Source organism: Spermophilus citellus, assembly GCF_964194105.1.
Source record: "Spermophilus citellus genome assembly, chromosome: 6".
NCBI classification, from domain to species: domain Eukaryota; kingdom Metazoa; phylum Chordata; class Mammalia; order Rodentia; family Sciuridae; genus Spermophilus; species Spermophilus citellus.
In genome coordinates, this window is record NC_138187.1 from 34,243,824 (window position 1) to 34,269,219 (window position 25,396).

General features: G+C 45.0%; 1 protein-coding gene across 2 annotated transcripts in view; it reads right to left on the reverse strand.

Moving 5' to 3' along the window:
• Positions 1-310: 310 nt before the first annotated feature.
• Positions 311-25,396, reverse strand: part of DAGLB (diacylglycerol lipase beta) — an 86,559-nt gene continuing 61,473 nt past the window's right edge. For both annotated transcript variants that reach the window (XM_081297559.1, XM_081297560.1), the window contains 13 exons: positions 21,175-21,346; positions 20,006-20,264; positions 18,023-18,145; positions 17,008-17,135; positions 14,965-15,091; positions 14,200-14,283; positions 12,460-12,537; positions 8,383-8,463; positions 8,172-8,299; positions 3,740-3,808; positions 3,582-3,654; positions 1,261-1,511; positions 311-1,151 (listed from right to left, as the gene is read on the reverse strand). In XM_081297559.1, coding sequence (XP_081153685.1) covers positions 953-1,151; positions 1,261-1,511; positions 3,582-3,654; positions 3,740-3,808; positions 8,172-8,299; positions 8,383-8,463; positions 12,460-12,537; positions 14,200-14,283; positions 14,965-15,091; positions 17,008-17,135; positions 18,023-18,145; positions 20,006-20,264; positions 21,175-21,346 — 1,772 coding nt within the window. In that variant the 3' untranslated portion in view covers positions 311-952. The remainder of the gene's footprint in view (positions 1,152-1,260; positions 1,512-3,581; positions 3,655-3,739; positions 3,809-8,171; positions 8,300-8,382; positions 8,464-12,459; positions 12,538-14,199; positions 14,284-14,964; positions 15,092-17,007; positions 17,136-18,022; positions 18,146-20,005; positions 20,265-21,174; positions 21,347-25,396) is intronic.

The following is a 25,396-nucleotide window of genomic DNA, read 5'->3' on the forward strand; positions in this document are numbered from 1 at the left end:
CTCAGCCTCCTGAGCCACGGGGATCACAGGTGGTCACGGCGCTTGGTTGGGAGTCATTCTTGAGCCAACCATTCTTGTCTCTGGCTTTCCCCCATCCTTGTGGGTTTATGCTTTTCAGAGAAATTCCTCAACCATCATTTATTGGGTGTCTTGTGGGTGAAACGGGGTACTTGTGCATCTTTAATATTTAGCCAGAATGCCCAGAAAATGTAAGATTTCATTTTTGTTTACAGTAGGCAGAAAAAGCCAATACTTAAAACACAACTGCTGTAAAACAACTCAGTAAAGCGAACCTACCTGGAAATACTACTCATGGTGTGCAAGTACTTTATTTTTTAAACTTCTGAACCCACTGGCTGGCCTCAGAGCCAAAATAATACATGAGAATCAAACTATCAACTCTCGCTGTTTAAACACCCAAGTGGTGTAAACACAGGGAGCAGGAGTGGCCTTTGCTTATCTCCCGACCTGGCTCATCTTCATTTGAAGACGGAGCTCAGGGCTGCCCTTAGTACCCTGAGATATGGAAAAATAAACTATACACCTGTCATCCCAGTTCAGACCCACCTAAGTGGTAGCAGGACAAGACCCTGAGGGGGGAAGGCTACAGTCCATTTAGGGTCTTCAAATGCCGTTGGATTCCTGCCCTTTTGGGGCCGTTCTTACGTGGCGTGGGTTGGGGAGCTGCTTCCACCTGGCTTCCCCACATTGCTGTCTTGGCAGCCCCGTAGTCTTGGCACGCTTCCCTGACTCCTGATCCTGCTGCCACTATGATCAAAAGTAGTTTCAACGGACTGTTGGTTCATCTTGAAGCTCATTAAATTGAGTACCCATCAGATTCCTGTTAGTGGGCATCCAGTGTACTGGCATCATGGAAATTATTTGCGCATTAAGTTGGTTTAAGAATTAATGTATGAATCCATTGTTCTGGGGCCATTCCCAGGATACCTGATTACACCACATCTGTATTAGAGACCCCTTGTCCTGGACAGGAGAGACAGGCTGCTCTGTCGGCCACCATGCTGTCCAAGGCTCTCATCAGGATGTCTGGCATGTGGTCTGTCAGCATCTTTGGGCCTATGAGTATTTTGCTGAATTCTGCTTCATGTGACCACCTTGCTCTATACTGAGCAGCAGCCCAGCAGCCAAACCTTCAACAGAGAAGAAAATACTAGCTAGTGAGCGTTTCTTGAGTTTGGTCTCCAGCACACGCTTTCTTCCCCTGGTGGTGAGTGCAGACCTGCACACCCTCACACTCACCTCCCTGAGTTGCCCTCTTCCTCCAGGTGGATTATCCTGCCAGGAGGATACAGAGGCGGGTACTTGGGTGGAGAGTCAAGTGGGGAATCACTGGAGGAGCTGTATGCTGGGGACCAGTGTGTCAGCAGACTCTGCTCCCCAAGAAGAGGCTGTGTCAGGTCTCCCTGGTCACCCCCATCCAGTTCGGTTGGGAAGTTATCAGGGTTCCCTCCAAACAGTTCGTACCAGCAGCCTTGCAGCAAGATCTTGTACTGAGGGCGAGAACCAAGACAGAACATTGGTCCTCTGAGGATTTGCCACCCTTACCAGAGGGATCTCACAGGACTGCTAGGTGGCAGCAACCCTCAGGTTCAGGAAGTCCTCTCAGCCAAACCACCCAAACCAGTGTTGGGTGCCTCTTGCGTGATAAAGCCAACATACTTGTAGCAATATTTAAAAACTATATTATGCATATTTTGATGAGAAAAATCACTATTTTGGTGGTGCTGGAGATGGGACCCCTGGGCCTTATGCCTTAATTCTTTTCATGAAATTTTGCAAATTAGTTTTACCCTGCCCTTAAAGATACTAGATACTAGTTTTTTTTTTTTTTCCTTTCTCTCTTTCTCAGGGTTGTGGGGAGCTAAAGATTGAACCGAGGGCCTTGCATATGCTCTTCCACTGAGCTACACCCCAGCTTTTAGAAACTACCTTCTAGGAAATTTGGAGAGGATGGCTGATACAAGGATAATTTAGTTTTTTTCCTAATTAGCAACAAACCAAAATAAAATTGAAGTTAAAGAACTGAAGACACCTCTGCTGTGTGGGCTGTGATGGAAGGGGGGCCTCAGCTGTTCTTCAGGCACCTGAAGGCTATTTTTGCTAAAATCTCTGACTTCACTTGGGCCTACAAGTATCAAATGGGTGACTGGGATATGACCACTTGGCATCTCTGCCTTCATGTTGTGTCTTTCTCCTTTGCTGCCTTAATCTTTGGGTCAGATTTTACTCAGCTTTGCATATAGACATATTGATCATCTGAGAAATGTTTTGTCCAGAACTATAAGGTTGATTTGACTTGAATTTGCCTAATGTCTGTGTCTGTCTGTCTCCCTACTCTTGAAGGCTAAAGACATATACCAGCTGCCATGACTGGAAAAACTGGACCATAAAAGGAACAAAAAGAGGTGGCACCTGAGTTCTGGAAGATCTTTACCTAATCTCAAAAAAGTCATGTGTTCCTCCCCTTTACTACCCAGTCTCTCGCCATCATTAATCCTATCTGTGTCTGTAACCCTGGCCCCCTTAAGTGGAGAAGCTGATTCATGAGCAAAGCTCCCTCTTTTCCATTCTTTGGCTACTGAATAAAGACTTATTTCTCCTGTCAAAAAAAGAAAAACGTGGGCTGGGGTTGTGGCTCAGTGGTAGAGTGTTCGCCCGCCTAGCACGTGCGAGGCCCTGGGTTTGATCCTCAGCACCATATAAAAATATATTGTGTCCAACTACAACTAAAAAAATAAATGTTTAAAAAAACAAAAGAAAAGAAATGATCATCTGCAACTCCATTATCCAAATAAAATCACATTTTGGAATTTGGTATATATTTTTCAAAATTTTTGTCAAAACCCAATCATACATGTCTATAAATAGCTCCTTGTCTCCTCCCTCTGCTCATATAATGTTATCTCCTCTAAAATTAATTAATTTATAGCCGTACTAGGGACTGAATACAGGGATACTTTACCATTGAGTTACATCCCCAGCCCTTTTTAGTAATTTTCAGACAGGGTCTGAATTGCCCAGGCCGGCCTCAAACTTGCAATCCTCCTGCCTCAGCCTTCTGAGATGCTAGGATTACAGGCATATACCTGTTTTTTCAGTGCTGAGAATCAAACCCAGGGGTTGATGCATGCTAGGCAAGTGATCTACACTCCCAGCTTCTATCACTGTCTTTACAACTGCATAATATCTATAATGTGGACATAAAATCTGATTTAGCAGCCTTAAAATCTATTTTAAAATCTTATTTTCTTAACCACAGACAGTATTACCAAAAGCACCAGAATAGTCACAAAACAGGCCTAGGAAGTCTGGCAGAAGGCAAAACACTTCAATAGAACAGGATTATTCTGTTACAGTACTTCCTAACTGGCATTTCGTGTACTTGCTTTAGCCATTTGCTTTCTTAGGTATCAAAGTCCTAAACAAAAATCTGTTCAGAGGGCAGCAACAGAATTTAGGGCAACAGCTTAAAGTGCCCTCCCTGAGGCTGAGTCCAGAGAGCTCCTGAGCTCCATAAGGCCTCTCCCTGCAGACCCTCTTAACACTGGTGCCCAGATTACCTTAGGCTTATTAGAGTGAGCAATCACTCGCAAGATCCTTTTCTTCAGATCTTCCAAGTTGGTCACACTTAACCTGTTTAGCAAAAGATGAGATTGAGACTCAGTACTCAGTATTTTCAACTACCCCAACCCACTGACCAACCATCCAGCACACTGACCTGGGAATCACATCCTTTCCCAGGACAAGTGACACAATGAAGTCCTTGGAGTACTCGTAAAGAGATTTGCTGAAAATTTTAAACAAGAGATGCCAAGTCAGTCTTCTGCAGTTTCAGAGAGAAAAAAGCAACACTGCCAGGTCAGTGGGAGGTTGGTATAGCTCTTCTCTGTCCTCCAGGGGGAAGAAGTGGCTTGAGCCAGAGCAGCTCTCGCCAGGTTCTATTAGAGCCACACGGACATTCAATGAAGACTCCACAGCAAAGCGTCAGACTGGATCCAGAGAGCAGACCAAGGTACCTTTGGCCCTGCCACCCCACCTAGCAGAATCTACCTAAGAATGTAAGAAGCAAGAATGTAAGAGGACAGGCAGAAAGCTATTCATTATGGTGCTACTTGAAAAGCAGAGGCTGGTCACCACCCAAACATCTGTCCACAGAAAACTGGGTCCAGCCTATAACCATCCACTTGAGTTCTCTACTGCCGTGAGACAGGGTTCTGGGTACTGTTATGGTGCACTCAAAGATTATGCTGTTGGGGCTGGGGATGTGGCTCAAGCCGTAGTGCACTCGCCTGGCATGCGTGTGGCCCGGGTTCGATCCTCAGCAACACATACAAAGATGTTGTGTCTGCCGAAAAACTAAAAAAAAAATAATACTAAAAAATTCTCTCTTAAAAAAAAAAAAAAAAGAGGGCTGGGGATGTGGCTCAAGCGGTAGCGCGCTCGCCTGGCATGTGTGCGGCCGGGTTCGATCCTCAGCACCACATACCAACAAAGATGTTGTGTCCGCTGAGAACTAAAAAATAAATATTAAAAATTCTAAAAAAAAAAAAAAAAAGATTATGCTGTTGAAGTTAAAGGAATAAAAATGAGACACAAGAGCAGGTATAATAGCTGCCTTTAAGAAGAGGGCCGGGGCTGGGGCTCAGTGGCAGAGTGCTTGCCTAGCACTTGTGAGACACTGGGTTTGACCCTCAGCACCATATAAAAAAGTAAATTAAAAAAAACGTTGAAGAAGATATGCTTGATATATGATAATAATGAAAAGTAAAAAATCAGACATAGTTACTTCTGGAATGAAAGAAAGGACATTTTTGAGGGAATAGGATAGAAACTAAATTTCTCTGAAGGTATCTGCTTTGTAGGGTTGTCTCTGGAACCATGTTAACATTTTGTTTATGTTCTAATTATGTTAATTATTACATTATCAAATAACACAGATAATCTCTAAAATCAAAAGCCGAATGAGATACATGAATCAGTTATTTCAAGTGACTTTAAACAACTGCAATTTGATCGTATATCCCTAGCAGGAGTAGATCCTATGAACAAACTAACTGCAAAGAACTCTGGAGCTTCTGATACTCACACTGTTGGAAGCTACATTAGTGTTACTATTCTCAACCCCTGATCTCTGTGTTTATACACACACCAGGAGAAGAGTTTGAACAAAACCATTCCCTGCCTCTTTCTGCTGAAAGGAGCCACAACTGACCCTGCATTACAGTCTCTTAAGTCCTGTTTTCCACAATAGGAACTGACACTCCTTGAAGTCCAAATTTGAACAGAGAAAAAAACCATTAAGGCCATTTTAAGCCCAAAAGTTTAGCAGAGTTTGTTTTATCAGAAAGTGAGAAAACTATCCGACAACTGGGGTTGGTCAAAGGCTGGAGAAACCAATCTGAAGGGACTCCCTGTGGCTGTGGCCGTGGCCGTGGCCAGGACAGCTCATATGTTGACAGGCTAAGGAGTCAATGTGGCCAGGGACTGTTTCCCAGCAGTGCTAGGTGGAAAGATCCCAGCATTTATGCATCTCTCTTGAGTTTCCTGTACGAACTATGTACCTCAAAGTAAGCGATATTTGCAGATAGGTTTTTAAATTTTCAACTAATTAACAGAGAAGAAATAACAGAAGCAGGCTATCACCATTTTACAACCTCCAATAAAAACCAAATCTCAGTTAACAATCATTAGGGCTAACGCCATGGGAGGCAAGCAGACACAGCGCAGCTGCTGAGGCAATGCAACAGGAAGCACATCCCCACGATGTCATATGGACAGGAAGTGCACCCTGAATCTGATCAAATCCTTCAGTACCATTTTCAAAGAACTACAAACAACCTAGGTGAGACAGAAAATGTTCAATGGCACTATGGATATATATCCAGAAGGGGACAAGTTCTTCAGCACACATGACGTGGTTTCTTCAACAAATACAGAAGAGAGGGAAAAATCTGTATGTTAAAAGACACAGGTACAGCCGGGCACAGTGGAGCACGACTATAATCCCAGCGGCTCGGGAGGCTGAGGCAGGTGGATTTCGAGTTCAAAGCCAGCCTCAGCAAAAGTGAGGTGCTAAGCAACTCACTGAGACCTTGTCTCTAAATAAAATACAAAATAGGACTGGGGATGTGGCTCAGTTGTCAAGTGCCCCCAGGTTCAGTCCCTGGAACCCACCTCCCTCCAAAAAGAGACAGTTGCAAGACAAATGCACCATATACAATGTAAGAACCTTGTTTTGGATCCTAATACAGACAAACCAATTGTAAAACATTTAGGAGATAGCTGGGGAAACGTGATTCTATTACTAGATATTAAGACATTATTAAAAAGAATTAAAGCTGGGTGGCTGGGTGCAGTGGAGCATGTGCCTGCAATCCCAGTTACTCAAGAGACTGCAGCTGTAGGATCACAAGTCTGAGGCCAGCCTGGTCAACTTGGTGAGACCCCATCTCAAAAAATAAAAAGGGCTGGGGATGTAGCTCAGTGGTAGAGTGCCCCTGGTTCAATCCCCAGTTCACCCCCCAAAGCAAAACAAAACAAAATTACCAAACCCTTTATCTTTTCTTCTTCTTTTTTTTTTTTTTAGAGTTTTATAGTTACATGGAAATCAGTTTCAGTTTGTGATCCCCTTTTTCTCAGCCCCTAACCCCTTTATCTTTTACTTATATTAGGGTTATTTACAGATAAAATGATATGCTCTCTCAGATTTGCTTCCAAGTTAACTCAGCTGTGAGGGACGTGGGAAGTAGGGTGAAGGTACATAAAAAGATGAGCCGTATGTTGATAGATTATTGTACTGAAGCTAATTAAATAGAAGCTCACACAATGAACTCTCTCTACATGAATTTTTGGGATGAGGTTTCAGGCCCACCTTAAACTCCTAGGCTCAAGTAACCCCCCACTTGCCTCAGCCTTGTGGTAGTTGGGACAATAGGCACATACCACGGCACCAGCTATGCTCCCTACTCTGAGTTTTTAATTTTATTTAAAAAATTGTAGGGGGCTGGGGATGTGGCTCAAGCGGTAGCGTGATCGCCTGGCGTGTGTGCGGCCCGGGTTCGATCCTCAGCACCACATACAAAGATGTTGTGTCCACCGATAACTGAAAAATAAATATTAAAATTCTCTCTCTCTCCTCTCTCTCTCCCTCTCTCACTCTCAAAAAAAAAAAAAAAAAAAATTGTAGGGGCTGGGGTGTAGCTTAGTGGTAGAGCACTTGCCTACTACATCTAGGCCCTGGCTTCCATCCCTAGCACTGGGAGGGGGCAGAAAAAAGGATCTTTTATCTCTTCACTTTTCTATATTTTCCCAATTTTCTATAATTAGGCACAAGGCCCTTTTTTATTCTCTTATTATTTTTTTTTTTAAAAGAGAGTGAGAGAGGAGAGAGAGAGAGAGAGAGAATTTTTAATATTTATTTTTTAGTTCTCGGCGGACACAACATCTTTGTTGGTATGTGGTGCTGAGGATCGAACCCGGGCCACGCGCATGCCAGGCAAGCGTGCTACCGCTTGAGCCACATCCCCAGCCCTTATTCTCTTATTTTTTATTCTTAATTTGTCTTTTTTTTTTTAACTGTGGTACAATTAAAAAAAAATAATCAGGGTGAAAGGTTACAGAGGACAGTCCAATCAGAATAATGAACCAGCAAAGAAAAATACTTTGCAAATTCATAAGAATGTCATTATTTATCCAGATCCATAGAATGTACACGTCCAAGAGACTCCCTAACACAAACTATGGATACTAGGTGACAGAGATGTGACAATGTAGGTTTATCAGAGGTGACAGCTGGGGGTGCTGACAATGCGGGAGGCTTGCAAGTGTGGGGGAGACAGGGACTTTCTGTACCTTTGCTCAATTCAGCTGTGAACCCAAATCTGCTCTAAAAAATAGTCTATTATAAAATGAATCTTAGATTTACATCATTTCAGCTCAGGAGGCTAAAGCGGGAGGATCAAGTTCAAAGTTAGCCTCAGCAATTTAGTGAGGCCCTAAGCAATATAGTAAGACCCTGTCTCAAAAAACGGCTGGGGATGTGACTCAGTGGTTAAGCACCTCTGGGTTCAATCCCTGGTTCCCCAAAAAAGATAAGTGGATCAGACAGCTTGTGGGCAGCCCCTGTTAAGCGCTGGACAGCATGGCATTACCTTAACAGCCCTCGGGGCGGGGAGAAGGCATAGGCCCGGACTTGTGGGTAGGAGCTCCGGAGCATGATGGCCAACAGGGCAGCTGCTCCTGCACCCAGGCTGTGCCCCACCACAACCAGCCGGTATTCCTGGAGGACGAAGAGCAGAGTGAGTAATTGCGAACAACACACGGCTAAAGACAGGGGAAGGAAAGAACGAAACAGGATCTCACGGGAGCGACGCTGAATGCTTGGCTCAGAATCCCATCATTGATGAGTCGTCGGTAAATGTATCTGGCAGCCTGAGCAATGCCCTGAAACAGACAGGCAGGTCAGCACGGCTCACACACAGGACCCCACAGTGTGCACTCACTGCTGACTCCCTAATGACCTCCCCAACAGGACCTGACCCAGCGGTCAGGGGCCCTCCTGTTCTCTGCTGCCTTCCTGGCACCTGAGCCAGACCCTGGCATGAAATAGGTGCTCACTACATACATAGTCGATTATAAAATGAATAAAAAAAATAATCAGGATGCCCCCAGGTGTGGGAGACCAACCTTACACGTGACTGAGTCACACTCCCCGGCTGGGTGCTGAGGTGCTCAGTCACAGAAAAATGGCAGAGCTTTCCCCACCCTTCTTGGGTCTGAGGGTCGGTGTCTTGTGCCTGGGTGTGTCTTGCTACAGCCCCATGGGTGAAGCTACGCTCACCTGTTCCTTTGTAATATAAGCCCTTGCCCTGTTTTTTTTTTTTTTTTTAAAGAGAGAGACAATTTTTTTAATATTTATTTTTTAATTTTCGGCGGACACAACATCTTTGTTTGTATGTGGTGTTGAGGATCGAACCCGGGCCGCACGCATGCCAGGTGAGCGCGCTACTGCTTGAGCCACATCCCCGCCCCAACCCCTTGCCCTGTTTAGGATAGAATCTTCCATGGAAGTGCCTTGTTTTGTGTCCCCTTCTCTTACTGTACCCGTGGGCATGGCCTACCCAGATGTCAGTCAACCTGCTGAGATAGACTCAGCCCCCTGAAACCTGACCCCTTGCCTCATTTGAATAGCTTCTCCTCAGCGAGTGCTCTTGCTCTCTCTCTTTCTGCGGACCCTTAAGATCAGAGGAGCCGTCACAGCGACCCCAAAGAAAAAGGTATTTGTGTCTCTTGTGTGGTTATTTTGCGCAGCCCAGTTAGCCCAGTCCAACTGGAGTGACCCCTGAGCCTTCTAGTCTCGAGAACAGAAACCGGCATCCAGGAGCACCCTCCCACGCCTGCACATACACTTCTGCAGCTTCCACTGTGGCTGCCTGGTGCTTTGCTGTGCGGACCTGCTGCAGTTTACTTCAGCCAAGTTCCTGTGGTTGGTCGGATTTTGATCATAAATGACTGACCACTTCTGAACAATGTTAAAGCTTACAATACAGTTATCTTTTAGTTTTATTTTTGGTACTGGGGATTGAACCCAGGGATGCTTAACCACTGAGCCACATCCCCAGTCCTTTTTATTTTTTATTTTGAGATAGGGTCTTGCTAAGCTGCTGAGGCAGGCTGAGACCCTCTAGTCTCAGCCTTCTGAGTCACTGGGATTACAGGTGTGTCATCATGTCTAGCTACAATACAGTCCTTGACCAATGACACTGAGTATCCCCTGGCTCTACAAAGGCCAAAAAAAAAAAAGTTCGTCAAAAGTTCAGGTTTGGGCTTAACTTCAAAGAATAAATTTTAAAACTTTCTAATACAGCTATTTAGCTATTTTACATCAGAGGCTTCTTGAATTATGCAGTCCCAATAGAGGAGACAACCCCGCTGGCCAGTCCACTTGTGGACAGCCTCCTCATGACAGTTTCTCTGCCAGGCCCCAGACAAGAGGGCCTTGCCCTGTCCTTGTGTGGCTCACAGTCTACGAGGAGGAGGGAAGGGGATCTGTTATAAGATGGGAGACTGATTGTGATCATCTCTACAACAGCTGCAAATAAGATTGCGTAATGTGCTAATTCTGCAAGCAGAACACCACACAGGATGGATCAATCGGAAGCTCTGACACTCAGACAGGGCTCCCTGACCCCAACTCCAGACTGCCTCACGGTTCCCTCTAGGCGCTGTTTATCAGGTTCCTACCCTTGGCCAGTTCTGCACACAGAGCCAAAGAGACCGTGGCAAGTGGTAACAAGGGAATGCCGAGATGGCTCCCGGAGGCACGGGGCTGGGCTCTGACCACTGAGGACAGCGGCAGGGCCAAGAGCAGACAACAGGCCTGGGGCAGCGGCACCCCAGCCGGAGGACGAACTGTACTAGAGATGGCAACTGGTGCGAGGCAGAGGCCTTCGCTTGTGGTCACAGAAAGCCTTTCTCTGAAAAGAGCCCATGAGTTCTGAAGGCCTCCAGGGCTCCCTGAGGTGTTCAAAGTTCTTCACACACACAATAACAGTTAAACTGCAGTCTTTTGTGAATTGATGCACAAAAGGACAGCTAAAGGTTAAAGAAAAAATTCCCACTGGGAGTGTCGCTCCGGGGCAGAGCCCTTGCCCAGCACGCTTGAGGCCCAGGTTTGGTGCACAGCCCTCACGCACACTCACACTCGTCGATTTTAAAGTGATGACTACAGAAGTAGCACCTCTTCATACCAAGGATATACAAGCAAGTCAAGTCCTTGCCTTCCTCTGACCTTTGGAAGTGAGTCATTCCAACTTTCCCTAAATGTTAACAAACTGCTCTGCAAACGTCATGAGTCATCAGGGAAATGCCAACCAAAACTACAGCGAGATGCCGCTTCACACCCCCCAGGACAGCTACCATCAAAGCCTGCAAATAACAAGTGCTGACGAGGACGCAGAGAAAATGTAAAATGCTGCAGCCACTGTGGGCTTACTTGTGCTTCCTCACCTTCAAACACAGGATCACCACAAGACCCAGCAACTGCACTCTGAGGTACCAACCCCAAGATTGAAACGAAAGGAGGAACTTGAACAGATGTTTGCACACCCATGTTCACAGTCATACTAGTCACAACAGCCAAAGGTGGACACACCTCAAGTGGTGAGTGGGTAGACGAAGCGAGCACAGCCGTACGATGCACAATTGTGAAGATTTAAAAAGAACGAAATTTCGATACATTCCACAATGTGGATGGACCCTGAACACTGTACTAAGTGAAAGAAGTCAATTGCAAAAGGGCAAACCTGGACGAATCCACCTATGTGAGGTTCCCAGAACACACAAATCCAAAGAGACTACACAGGACAGAGGTTACCAGGGGCTGCAGAGGGGGCTGTTAGTGTTTAATGCGTACAGACTTTATGGTGGGGATGATAAAAAATTCTGGGTAGAGGGCTGGGGCTGTAGCTCAGTAGTAGAGCACTTGTGTAGCATGTGTAAAGCACTGGGTTTGACCCTCAGCACCACATAGAAATAAATAAGTAAAATAAAGGTATTCTGTCCATCTACAACTACAAAAAAATATTTAAAAAAAAATCCTGGGTAGAGATAATGGTGATGGGTACACAGCATTATGCAAACACTTAATGCCACTGAATTGTACATTTACCAATGGTTAAAATTAGTCAGGTGTGGTGGTTCATGCCCCTAACCCCAGCAGCTTGGGAGGCTGAGGCAGGAGGATCACAAGCTGAAGGCCTGCCTCAGCAACTTAGCAAAACCCTTTATAAAAAAATAAAAAGGGCTGGGGATGTGGTTCAGTGGCAAATTGCCTCTGGGTTCAATCCCCAGTACCCAAAATATAAAACAAATGGTTAACATAACAAATATTATGTATATTATTATGTATATTTCACTATCACTAAAGAAATGAAAAAAATAGAACACTGTAAGCATGGTTTAAAAACCTAAGGCTGTGCTCCGCGCGTGGGGGCTTCTTTGTCCCATCAGGTGGTGCTCCTGTGCCCCACCCCACGGCACAGTGAGAAACGGAGGCCCTGGCTCCTGACACATCCACAGAGAACTTGTGAGATGGTGTGCGGCACTGCCAAGGTGTCCCTGCCTCTGTGGCAGGAGCTCTTTCTCTGCTGCTCTGTATTGCACAAGAGCTTTGTCACCGTGACAGTGGACTTTAATTAAGAGGGAAGGAAAGCCACAGCGTTTCTGGCTCACACGCCCAGTCTGACACTCCAATAACTATGTGGCTTCAGTAAGTTACTCCGCCTCTTTGACCCAGTTTCTAAAACACATATACACACACAGCCCGTAGGTCTGGTGCGGGGACCGAAACAGTAAGAACTAGCACATGCTGTGCGTGGCAGCTGGCATGTGGTGACTGTCACTCCATTAACGCTGACAGAACCTGCGACCCCACTGTACCTTGTGTGCCACACAGTCCTGCACTTCAGCCTCCAGGTGGAGGCTCTCGCTCTCTGCAGACAGATCGGTGAGGATGTCCTATAAAAAAGGCAGAGACGGGAGAAGTGTCAGCCGGGGGCGTGCACTCATGTCCTCTGAGGGATAGTGGGTGGCAGGCTCCTGGTCAGATTGCTTAGAAGGGACCCTGGGATGCTTGACCTCAGCAGAAATGCCCACGAGTCAGGCAGGCTCTGAGGCCTTGAGGGCAGCAGCTTGGAACAAGGCATGTACCTGAAGGGACTGTGGGTACATCCAAGTCATCCTATACCCAACAGACTGTGCAGAGTCCACAGACCCTCAGAGCACAGAGCCTGTACCAGGTTTGTTTTTTTTTCTTATATTTTTGGTACCAGAAATTGAACTCAGGGGCACTCAGCCACTGAGCCACATCCCCAGCCCTATTTTGTATTTTATTTAGAGACAGGGTCTCACTGAGATGCTTAGTAACTCCATGTTGCTGAGGCTGGCTTTGAATTTGCGATCCTCCTGCCTCAGCCTCCTGAGCTGCTGGGATTATAGGCAGGTGCCACCATGTCCAGCTGTATCAGGGTTTTGAACAAAGCACTGCTCTTGTCCTGAGGCCCACAGTCAAGAGCTAAACTCTGGATGCTTGCATGAAGCCCATGCAAATCACCCCTCAGGTGATTTGCATGGGCTTCATACTAAAAGCAGCAGGAAGCATGGGCAGTTTTTGAAAAGGATGGGAAAGGACACACTGGGAAGATGAGAGCCGAGACAGGGATGGAGATGGGGCCTTTCCACCGTAAGAAGAGGCCTGGACAGAATGAGGGCCATGGTGCTGGGAATGGAGGACATGGCCAGAGGCCGGGGCTAGAACTTCACACAGAATGGACTGGGCAGTGACCAGAGAAAGCAAGGACAACTCCACTGTTTCTTCAGGAGCAATTGGGGGGTGCTGGCAGAGTGGACATAAACAGGAAGTCCTGAGGAAGCTCAGGCCTGGGAGGGGGGAAGGTCCTGGGAGACCCAGATGGCCTCGAAGGTGCAAGTATGGGGTGCTGGGAACCAGGTGCGGGCACCCCAGAGTTGGTCCACAGCAGAAGAGGGCTGAGGGCACAAGCTGTGGAGTCTCAGAACATTTTATGGGTCAGCAGAGAAGTATGAGGAAGTGAGAGAGAGAGGAGCAGTCAAGAAGGAACCGGAAAGCACGCCGAGTGAGGGAAGAAACGCTGCTCTGGGATGGAGAACACGGGAGGGGCTGCTGGGCAGGGGGAGACCAAGGGGGCCTACAGCTGCCTTGGGACTGGCAAGAGGACTGGGCCAGTGAGGAACCGGAAGAGGAACTTGGGAAGCATCATGTGACTTTCAACAGCCAAGACTCAACTAGTCCTCTCTGGCTATGGGCACAGGAGATTTGAGGGGACGGTCCCTTGGGTTTGGGGCCTTGGCCACATATCCAGGCAAGTTTCAGAAGGGGAACTAAACAGGTGCTCCTCTCAGAGCCCCCCTAGATGGGGACGAACCTGCTGGCATCTCTGCTCCCAACAATCCCACAGTGTTTTGAAAAGGGAGCATTTCACAATTCTGGATTTGCTTCCGCATTTTCTGTCAGGGTGTTTCCCTGTGGTTTTGCTGTTGACTAACAACGTTTCCTTCATTTTGAGCGCGGGTGCCTAGCTGATCTGTACTCCCTGCTCCCAGCACAGTCCCTCCGTCTAATTTGTCAGGGTCCAGTGTTACCTGGAGAGACATGGTCCCTCTCACAGCGACCACGACGGCCTCCTTCCTGTGGTCCAGAGCCACCAAGAAGGGCAGCTCATACACCTGAAGGATGACAAACAGTGTGAGGCCTACATAATGGAAACATGCAGCTAACGATACAAAGTTAGAACATGTCTGCATCCCTTGCAATTGCCACAAGAAACCTGGAGGAAACACATCCACCTCGTCCTCACCAGCCAGGGCTCCACTTGACACTACACACCAAAGGCCTTCATTAAACACTCAACTGTCATGACCAGCGGTTTTCTTTCTTAGCCTCTCTCACCCGTGCCAGTAGGTCAAATGTACTGTGCAGCTCCATGGTGGGTTCAAGGCTCACTTCACCTCCCTTATCTGGGTCCCGGCACCAATGATCGTTCATTCGATGGATAAATTCAGTCTTGTGCTGAGCAGCTACAGGCCATCCCTGGAGGCCAGGACCACAGGTGCTAGCCACCAGATTCTCAGGCTGCACTATCCTGTCACCTACTGGAGTCAGGTGAGACAGCATGGTATCTCTGATGAACCCTGGTTGTTCTACCTTGTGTTAAACCTGGGTTTTAAACCTGGATCCATGGACTTGTGTGAGATTCAAGGGGGGTTTGTGAACTCCTGAAACAGTACACAAGAATTAGGGTGAGTGTGTGTCTCTGAATTATATAAAGGATAATTCCTAATTCCCACTGGAATCTCAAAGGACTCTAGGACGTAAAATTAGTTAAAAGCCCCTGTTTGATACCGCACCTTGTCATGAAAGCTTATGTGAATGAAGTCCCTGTATTGTAGCCTCGTCGTTTGCAGGATGGAGCTGAAATGGCAGTTGAGCTGATCACCTCCAACCAAGTCATATTCTGTTGTTCTGCTTCTGCAACTAAAAAGAGGGCAAAGAGGTTACTGTGCCAACCTGAACTCTTACCAGGAGTCTGATACGGTCATATTTTCCCAGGAAAAAAGAACTAAAGCTGACAATTTCCAGGACATCCTGGCTAACAGAGAAAGGCATGCACGCACTCATTCACCCACTTATTTTGCAGTACTGGGGACTAACCCAGGGGCACTCTACCACTGAGCCACACCCCCAGTTCTTTTTATTTTGAGACAGAGTCTTGCTAAGTTGCTGAGACTGGCTTTGAACTGGGATTCTCCTTCCTTAGTCCCCTTAATCACTGGGATTACAGCTATGTGCCAGCCACCCTGCTCAGCTAAACTCACAATTTAACAGACACATCAGGCTGAACTGCATGAAATTGCTATTTTCCCCCAATTCTGTCCACTGAAAAGCCCAGAAGCAATGACACCCAGGAGGGATAGACACACTTAGATCTTGGTTTCTAAATACAACTGCCCACACTGAGAGCAAGGGGAGCCCGCAGAAACCATTCCAGGGAAAAAGAAGATGAGTATCTTACGTCAGAAATTTAAGAAGTGCTCACAAAGTGATGGGGACATATCGAAAGGACACAGGAGTCTACAGGACCTAGGCGTCTGGGACACTTTGAGCACCAAATAAACAATATATGTGTTAGAAAATGATTAGCAATGAATCTTAATCCACAGAGTAAAGTCAAAATCTATATGTAAATATTAATAATACGTAATAAAGAAGGAAAAATTCTTCTTTACAACAGAATGACAACTAATGCAGAAGAAATAGTGAAAAATCATAATTTCGTAATTATTCTAGAAATTACTGATGCACAGAAAAATCAATGAATGCCAAAGATACTGGGTGGAAGTTTGGAGAGGAACTAAATATTTGAATGATCTTGACTGTCTCGTTAAAGGAGACTTCTTGTTCCAAATGGAAGAAAAGAACCACTGTCTGTGGCAGAAACTGCCATCAGTGCCTGAGCCAAGCGACCAGTGACAACTGCGCCAGGAGTGGGACAACTGGCCTCATGCGCTCCTGACAGGATGCATTAGGAAGGACACAAAGCACAGCATCCCTGCCCAAAGTCCAAAACCCGGATCTACCACAAGGAAACCATCAGACAAACACAAACAGAGGACCCTTCTACAAACTGTCAAAATTTGGAAGACAAGAGAATGACGGAGGAGCGGTTCCGAGCTGAGGGAGACTATGCAGAAGAGCCGGGGCTGCAGATGGTGTGCAGTGGCACAGCTCTTGCCTTCCACGCACGAGGGCTGGGTTCTGTACCCAGCACGCAAACAAAAAAGGGAGCTGTGACAACCACAGTGAAAAGTACCATCCCCAGTGGAGGAAAAATCATGAAGAGGGATATAACCAATTGCAAATTAGTTAATAATCAGAGATAAATTTCTTCAATTTTATTTTACAATTTTATTGGAGGTCTGTAAAAGAATGTCCTGAGAAAATTCAGGCTGAAGTAAAAAAGCATGGAGTAATAAGTAAATCTTGAATGGTTCAGGGAAAAAGAAATATGCCCGTGGAGAGAGGCTGACAGAGTACACATGGAATGAGTCAGAACTGGTGGCTCCAGATAAAGGATTGAGGGATGTCTTTGGTCACCTTTGTTGCTTTTTTTTTTCCTTCAATACCAGAGATCAAACCCACCAGGGATGCTCTGCCACAAAGATATATCCCCAGCCCTCCCCTTTTTACTTTGAGACAGGGTATATGTTAAGTTGCCTAGGCTGGCCTTGAACTCAATCCTACCGCAGCCTCCTGAGTGGCTGAGATTCTAAGGTGTGTGCCACCATGACCAACTTGAAAACTTCTGATTTCAAAATAAAACTTTTTTTTTTTTTTTTTTTTTAAAAAAAGGACAAATGTGGACATGGAAGCCTCACCCCAAGCCAACCTACCAGTCACCTCCAATCTTGCACAGTCCTGTAAATGGGTTTCTATAAATGTAGAGAGGCCACCCATAGGCAGCTGCTGCAAACTGCATATAATGATGGCAATTTTCTAATTCTGCATCCAAATCAGCTTCCTGTAAGAGAAGGGAAAAAAAAAAAAAAAAGCTTTCATTTAGAGGAACTCATTACAGGGAGGACGAACACACTAAGATCTTAAAACTGAGAACTCTAATTCCTGATTCTTCCCACTCTTTCCTCACTGACCAGAACTCTCAGAGAACTTCTGCAGGGAAAATCAATCCTTAAATACAGACTTTAGATGGACCCCAAAACGCAGGGAGTATGGAGGGAGCTAACATCAAAAAGACCGAGGATTCTTCTGACTCCTGCCTGGAGACATTAGCAAGGTTCTAACTGCAAGAGGTACTGCCAAGAAATGGGTGTTTCAGCAAGGAGCAGGGAAACACAAGTAGTCTGTTTGCAGTTTTCACTTTTGAAAGCATAAAAATCTATGGCAGATGGGGCTAGGGCTCAGCAGTAGCGCACTTGCCTGGCATGTGTGAGGCACTGGGTTTGATTCTCAGCACCACATATAAATAAATAAAGGTCTATCAAAACTAAAAAAATAAAAAAATAAAAAAATCTATCGCAGAAAACCACCATAAAGCAAAGGTGAACTATTTCTACCCCTCAGAGAAGAAAGCACGCACCCCCAGGAGGTAGGAACCAGGCTCAAGTCCCACCCTAGAAGGAATTTTTCTGGTACACAGAATCCAACAGTGAGTTTCCTAAAACAGAGGGCCTTGAAAACATGATGGATGGTAAATTGGCTAAGAATGGGCTCCCACCTCCTGGACTCCAGATGAGGAGCTGCCTCACAGACAGGTGATAAAGTACAAGGAGAAGCCACAAACTGGATTCAACTGCTATTGAAATTGCTTGTGGCTAATTGCGTATCTTTGAAGATCAACACAGAGGTGTGAGTGTCAAAACTGTCAATCCAACAGAAATTCAGGGTTACCTGGGAGTCCCCTGGGGAGTGGCTGATCACCTCACTAGGCTCCTGGCTGTTGCTCACATTGTCCTGTTGCTGGTGGAGAAGGGCGAGACCCGCTGCGATGTCACTGGGCACCAGATCTGTGTCCTGGGAAAGAAATCAAAATGGCCTGTCATTAAAACCCAGCAAGAACTACCCAGTAACTCCTTAAAATTCATTTTACACCGTTCACAGGCACATGTGGACACACATAGATATAATGACATGTATAAGTCATTGAAGAAACAATTTCCTTGTAGGACTCTTTCTATATGTGAGCTTAATATTTTTTCATATCTTGTTCTCAAATCTACGATTATTCGTTTTAAAACTTCCACTTCAAGTGACTTAACTATTTCTAGTCTATTTTAAATCTTTTATAAAGTCGAGGAGTAAATGGGTAAATCCTCCACCATTTTAGTAATGCACAATTTGAACCCAAGCTTACACCATCATTTCAAGTTGGTGTGAAAGTTTTTTTAAAAAGTATTTTTTTAGTTGTAGATGGACACAATATCTTTATTTTATGTATTTATTTTAATGTGGTGCTGAGGATCAATCCTAGTGCCTCATGCATGCGAGGCAAGTGCTCTACCACTGAGCCACAACTCCAGCCCCACTGTGAAAGTTTTGTTAAAACAGTCTACAGCAGAGATTTAGGAGGCTGAATGTATGCTTACTGGGTGCAGCATACAGTAAAAGAAACCCCAAACAAGAAAAGCAACAGAGCTGTCCTCTGGAGTCTGACCTTACCCCTTACCCTTTTTCTTCAGGACAGATATGGAGGAGCAGAAGTCCTCTACCAACAGCAGGCACTTCTAGCACACAAGAAAGGACCATGTACTGGTCATTGGGCCTCTGGGTCATCAGTTCTGCCTATGATGAATAATAAGAAATCCTGAGAATATCCAGCTTCTCTTCTTCCTCCTTCTAAATATCTTTAGATATTGGTTGAAGCACTCCTTCAAGATTCAGGGGAACACCCTTCTCTAATCCCCTTAAGGCTGCTGTGGCCTGGTGTCAGGCTCTGGGGCCAGCCCTGAATAGTACAAAGTCGGGCACCACTGAGAAGTGAGAGAGAGAGACAGGAAGGTATGGAGGATGTCGATACTTTTCCTCCTTACTTGGTCTCAATATAGAAAATAACAGCAGTTTATCAGAGAACATTACATGAAAAGACAAAATCACACACCAAATACGAAAGAAAAACAAATATTTTCAAATCAGTAGAAGGCTCTAGAATGACATTCTTTTGTACCACCTCACTTCAAGCTTTCTTTCAAAAGTAGAGTAATCTATCATTTCTATCATGATATGAAGTGGTAAGAAATCACAGGTATTACCCTGGATGCATGACTCTGCCTATGCAGGTAGGTATCCACTGAGTCAGCTGGACAGAGGATGTATAAGACAACTAGAAAATCATTCTCGAAATGTACAGCTTCCTTATTTAGTTCCTTAAAAATGAATTCAAGATCTCGACAGTATAAACCTGGCACAGTGAAACACATCTGTAATCGAAGCTATTCAGGAAGCTGAGGCAGAAGGATCAAAAGTTCGAGGATAGACTTGGTGACTTAGTGAGACCCTGCCTCAAACATAAAATAAAGAGCGCTGGGGATATGGCTCAGTGGTAGAGCACTTTCCTAGCATGTGTGAGGCTCTGGGTTCCATCTGTAGTATTAGAAAAAATCTCTCAACAATGCAATGAACAGGTGTCAATGACAGGACACACCTGACTAGCGAGATAGAGTTTGAGATAGCCTGGCCCCTGCAGTTAATGGCTCCCCAGAGCATTCATCCCAGACACAGTGTCTGCCCCCAGCCCTATGCCCAAAGGTTCCAGGTTCTCAAATGCCACTTTGGAAGACTAGGGGGCTCAGCTCAAGATGCAGTGCGCTCATCTTCACAGAGAAGCATTTACTGAAACAGAAGAAAGAGACCAAACCATATATCCCTTCAGCTTACTGAAAAGTAGGTTGAGAAAAGCTCTGCCGTACTCGAAAAAGCAACTCGAGTATGGTCGTCTTTCCCAATGCAACAGCACAAGAACTTGATTCTGGTTTCCCACACGCTTGTAGCTGCTGTCTTGAGGCCATTAAGTAACTGGCTTGAATCATTACTATCCGGGTGACTGGGACCAGCCGAGGAATATGGGGCCATTTTCCCCCCCAGTGGGTCAAAGACAATGATAATGGTGACCACCGTGGCGGCGATGATGATCCAACTGCAAAACAGAGAGTGGAAAAGGCTCAGTGACGGTGGGCCCCACCTCCAGATGGCTCAGCCCCTGCATCTCTACAGAGGTGCTCCTTCCCAAGGAGGATGTGGATTTCCCAGATCCTGACTGAGGCGAGCAACTCAGTTCTTCAAGAAAGTTACTCATAGCTAACCCAGGCCCCATAAAGATTAGAGTAGTAAAAATAAAGAAACAAAGGAAACAGAACTATTTGGTGGGCAGAGCTGCAGTATGAACACAGAAGCAGCTGGAACTAGCTCTTCACAGCACTACCTTTACCAAAAGAATTTCCATATTGTGCGCTACCCCATAGTTCTTTTGTTCATGTGTTTACATATTTCTAGGTTGCCCCACTGTGCGCTTGCGCCCCACCGAGTTCATGGAGTGTGCTGCTGGGAAGATGCATATGGGTGAGGAGACTCTGCTGCCCCCTGGTGGTATGGCTGAGGAAAGGCAGCAACAGCAGGAGCCCATTACTCAGAACAGGAGGAGATGGAATTAGATCATCTGTCAATTTTTAGCTTAGAATATATGAAACCATATTATAAACCTTAACTACAGTATTATTCCCTGATGCCATTCCTGTCACTCTATTTTTTCTCATCCTACTTTTAGTTTTGGTCGTCTGTAGTCTTCCTTTTTAGAAGAGAGGGAATGCAAAAAATGAGAACCAGTAAGAAATAAAACATCAGCAAATATATAAGGGAAAACGAATTATTTCTCATGTACAAACCAGTGTCTCTTAAGGTTCCATGAGTCACTCAATCTGATTCTAATTCTGCTAGGAAGCCACTGGACACTGGGCTACCTGTTCTGTTTCTCAGAAAGACTTGTTCACCTGCCTCCCAAAGGCATCTGTGATGAGAAAAAAACTAAGAGAGAGGACAGAAGGCCTCACCTGACAACGACGGTTGCTACGATGCCATTCACAACAGTCCTGTCACACTGGACGCCCTCTGTTACCCAGGCGGCCCCCAGAGAAGCCCAGACCATCTCCGGCAAAAAGAGCGCTAAGCGGATGTACAGCAGCTTAGACATCGACTTCCGTGGTCCAGGGTTACAAATGGTTCCTGAAATACAGAAAATAACCAAGGACTCACTTACCTCTTCAGAGAAGAGCTTTCCTTCCACATAAGTACAGCTAAGGGGGCACACATCTGTGCACACCCACACCCGCCGTAAGCATTGCCCTCCCTGGAGAGCAGCTGACAAGGTGAAGCCTGACTCACGATAAAAAGCCTGATTCATTTCTCAGCTTCAATGGGGGTTAAAGCTCTAACTGGGGTGAACACATAATCACTGCCCAAATGGAGAGAATTCTGAGAGCAAAAGAGGACACTGTTAATAATCAGGCTGGGGCAACAGGCACGCCACAGGGCTGTCCCAGACCAGCAGGATACAGTCCCTCAGGTTCTTTTTATGTTTTGCTTTAATTTGGACCAGGGGATTGATCCCAGAGGTGCTTTACCACTGAGCTACCTCCCCAGCACTTTTTATTTTTTGAGACGGTCTTGCTAAGTTACTTAGGGCCTCACTAAGTTGCTGAGGCTGACCTCAAACTTGAAATTCTCCAGGATTACAGGTGTGCTTGCCTGGTGCATTGCCCAGGTTCTGATAGTCAGAAAAACAAACTCCACACTCACAGAAAATTGTGCTGTCCAAAGCACCATTCTAAACCCTGTATGTCTGTTATTCTTTAATCTTCATGAACTGTGATTCAGTCATTATACCATTTTACAAATGAGGAAACTGAGACTCAGATGGAGTAAGAAGTACTTTCTGAAATATAATCTGGGTCTGTAAGACGGGGGACGGGGGTTCCTTGACTTGTGGTCTTCACTTTGGGGAAGTGAACTACTCTTTTTTGTTTAGTGCTAAAGATGGAAGCCAAGGTCTTTCCCATGCTAAGCAGGAGCTCTATCACTGAACTATACCCCTGTTCCCGGAAGTAAAAAGTCTGATGTGTGGGACCCCTTGAGGAGGGCTGATATTGAGACATGACATTTTTATTGTATTTGTAAAACAAATCCAAGTATCAGTAGAGGTCTTCAGTAGAGGTTCCCGAAATACAGAGAATAACCAACGGCTCACTTCCCTCCTGAGAGAAGAGCTTTCCTTCCACTTAAGTACAGCTAAGGGGGCACACATCTGTGCACACATGCTAGGCAAGTGCTCTACCACTGTGTGTTTAAATTCTTGATGTAAAACATCAACTCCTTTTGGGAAAAAGTGGGGATACACTTATCTAAGCAACATAAAAATACCAAATGATTAAAACAAAAACAATATTGAAAAAAATCTTAGATCTAAGATCTAAAGAATGACATGGTAAAGAAATAGTCTTTAAATTTCAAAAATTATCCTGTTAGAATTAGAGTCTTGCTTAAAAATATTAGGCAATCTCTATGTGGCACAAAGACAAATTTTATACAATAATTGTTTCTAATAGTTCTCTCTCTCTGAGGGACAGATAAAGGAGCAGATCTGTAAAAACAGTTCCACATAACTGACCCTCCTAGAGAAACAGAAAACAGTACCCTGACACTGCCTCCAGGGGAGCTGGGACCCTCAACAAGAACATGTCTTAACACCTTACGTCCCAACACTATCTGAAACACCAACAGTGACAACAGCTACAAATGCTGCATTAAAGAAATACACACAGAGACGAGGAAGCAAAATGGAGTGCTTCAGATCAAGGTTCCAGAAAAGACATGAGACACTGAAGGTCCCTTTCCATAGTTACACCTGCCTAAGAGGAAAGTGAATGTGCAAATAAAGATAGAGTCTTCCCAGTCTCACTCTCTTTTTTAAAAAATATTTTTCTCAGTTGTAATGGACCTTTCTTTTATTTATTTATATGTGGTGCTGAGAACTGAACCCAGTGCCTCATACATGCTAGGCAAGTGCTCTACCACTGAGCCACAGCCCAGCCCTAACCAAAGCCTCTTATAGTAGATATGAAGTTAAACTAGTACATCCGCACCTTGCAATACTGCTCAGCAATAAAAAGATAAACCAACAAGGCGTGGTGGCACACACCTGCAATCTCAGCTACTCAAGAGGCTGAGGCAAGAGGATCCCAAGTTCAAGGCCAGCCTCAGCAACTTAGTGAGACCCGTCTCAAAATAAAGAATTAAAAAAGGGCTGGGGACATAGCTCAGTGGTAGGGTCCCTGGATTCAACTGCCAGTGCCACTGAAGAAAAAAAAAGAAATGACTCAATACTAGTGATTGCTCCCAACAAAGCTATGTATTTACAACCAAAAAAAAAAAGAGGATCAGTCTCTTGGATAAGGACAACTCAATTATTTTGTTCCAAATACTCCCTCTACAACGTGTGATATTTCTTTCAGAGAATATCAGTGTAAAGCTAAATACATATTGTCTTTCTGCTCAAATGACAGATTAATTACTAAGACTTGACTAATAAAACAAAAGGGGCAATGGAAGTTATCCTTGTACCAAGAATTAAAGTTACCAATGTGTTAATTATTTTAAAATAGACCTGAAATTAAAATGTAAAAAACAAACAAACGAACAACACCCCCCCCCCCCACACACAAATACACACACCTCACTGAATCAGTACAGAGGTAAAAAGTTCAAATAGGTCAAGTTGATAAAAACTCAATTTTAGGGTTGAGGTGTAGCTCAGTGGTAGAAAACTTGTCTAGCAGCATAATACCCAGGGATCCACCCCTAGTCCACAAAATAATGGTGATGATGATGATAATAAAAGTAAATTTTAAGCATTCCTCCCACCCCAGAACCCCAGTCCTCAGTTCCCTTCCCTAGAAGTAAGCCAGTAGCTGTGTCTCCTTCAGGGAGAGTCTGCACATAAACACACACATATTACATTCTGTGGAAAAGAGCAGCAAACAACATACAATGTCCTGGACCTTAGCATACAGGAAATCACCCTTTACTGTTCACAACTTATTTTCTCTTTCTTTTTCCCCCTCACCATTGTGCAACCTGCTTCAGTGCCAGCAGCCTAAAGGCAGAGGTCAGCAGTGGTTCTGGGCTCGTCTGCTCTGGGCTGGGCACTATCAGAGGTCCAAGGGAAGGGGCCTGCCACAAATCCAAATCCAGGAATCACTTTCTCACGTAAAGGAGCACAGCAGACCATGACAAGGATGAAGTACAGTTCATCTAATCAGTGACCTTTGTATACACATAGTGTTATATGATGTTTTATTTCTAGGAACAGCATCTCAATGAAGATCCCTACAAGTGCACCTTTGCACAAGTCAATTATATAGGAAAAAAATAGATACACACACTCTTATTGCCATATTGGTCTCCCAAAGGACTCAACTAATTTACTTTCTCACCAACAAATGAGCTGCCTGAGGGCTGAGGATGTTGCTCATGGCAGAGGGCTCACCTGGCACGCTGAGGCCTTGGGTTCCACCCCAGCATGGAAAACAAAAAGAGCTGCCTGTTTCTACCCAGCAAAACCATGCAAGGTTCTAAGGGATTTTACTTTGTGATTGAGGCTAAATATTTTATACATTTGAATTTGCTTTCTCTACTGCTCATGCTGTCTGCCTGTGTTTCTATTACCTGTGGGTTCCCTTCCTAGTCACTGTAGAAATCCTTATATACTGAGGAGTCTCTTTCTTTGTCTCAGGTGTTACAATTGCCTTTTCCCATTTGTCCTTTTTTTTTAAGCCTTTTTTTATGATAGTCATCACTGAAATTTCTATAATATTTTTAATGACATTCAATAGTAATTACTTGTAATAACTTGGAAATTTAAAAAAAATTTTTTGGTACTGAAATTGAACCCAGAGATACTTTATCACTGAGCTACATCCCCAGCCCCTTTTTAAAATTTTTTTATTTTCGGCCAGGCATGGTGGTGCATGCCTGTAATACCAGCAGCTTGGGAGGCTGAGGCAGGAGGCTTGCAAGTTCAAAGCCAGCCTCAGCAACTTAGCAAGGCCCTACCCAACTTAGTGAAACCTAAGTTGAGGAGGCTGGCCTCAAACTTGTGATAATCCTGCCTAAGCTTCCCAAGCCACAAGGATTACAGGCCTGTGCCACCACACCTGGCTACAAATTGGTAATTAAATTGACAAATTCTTATAAGATATTGCTTTTAGTTTATCTGGG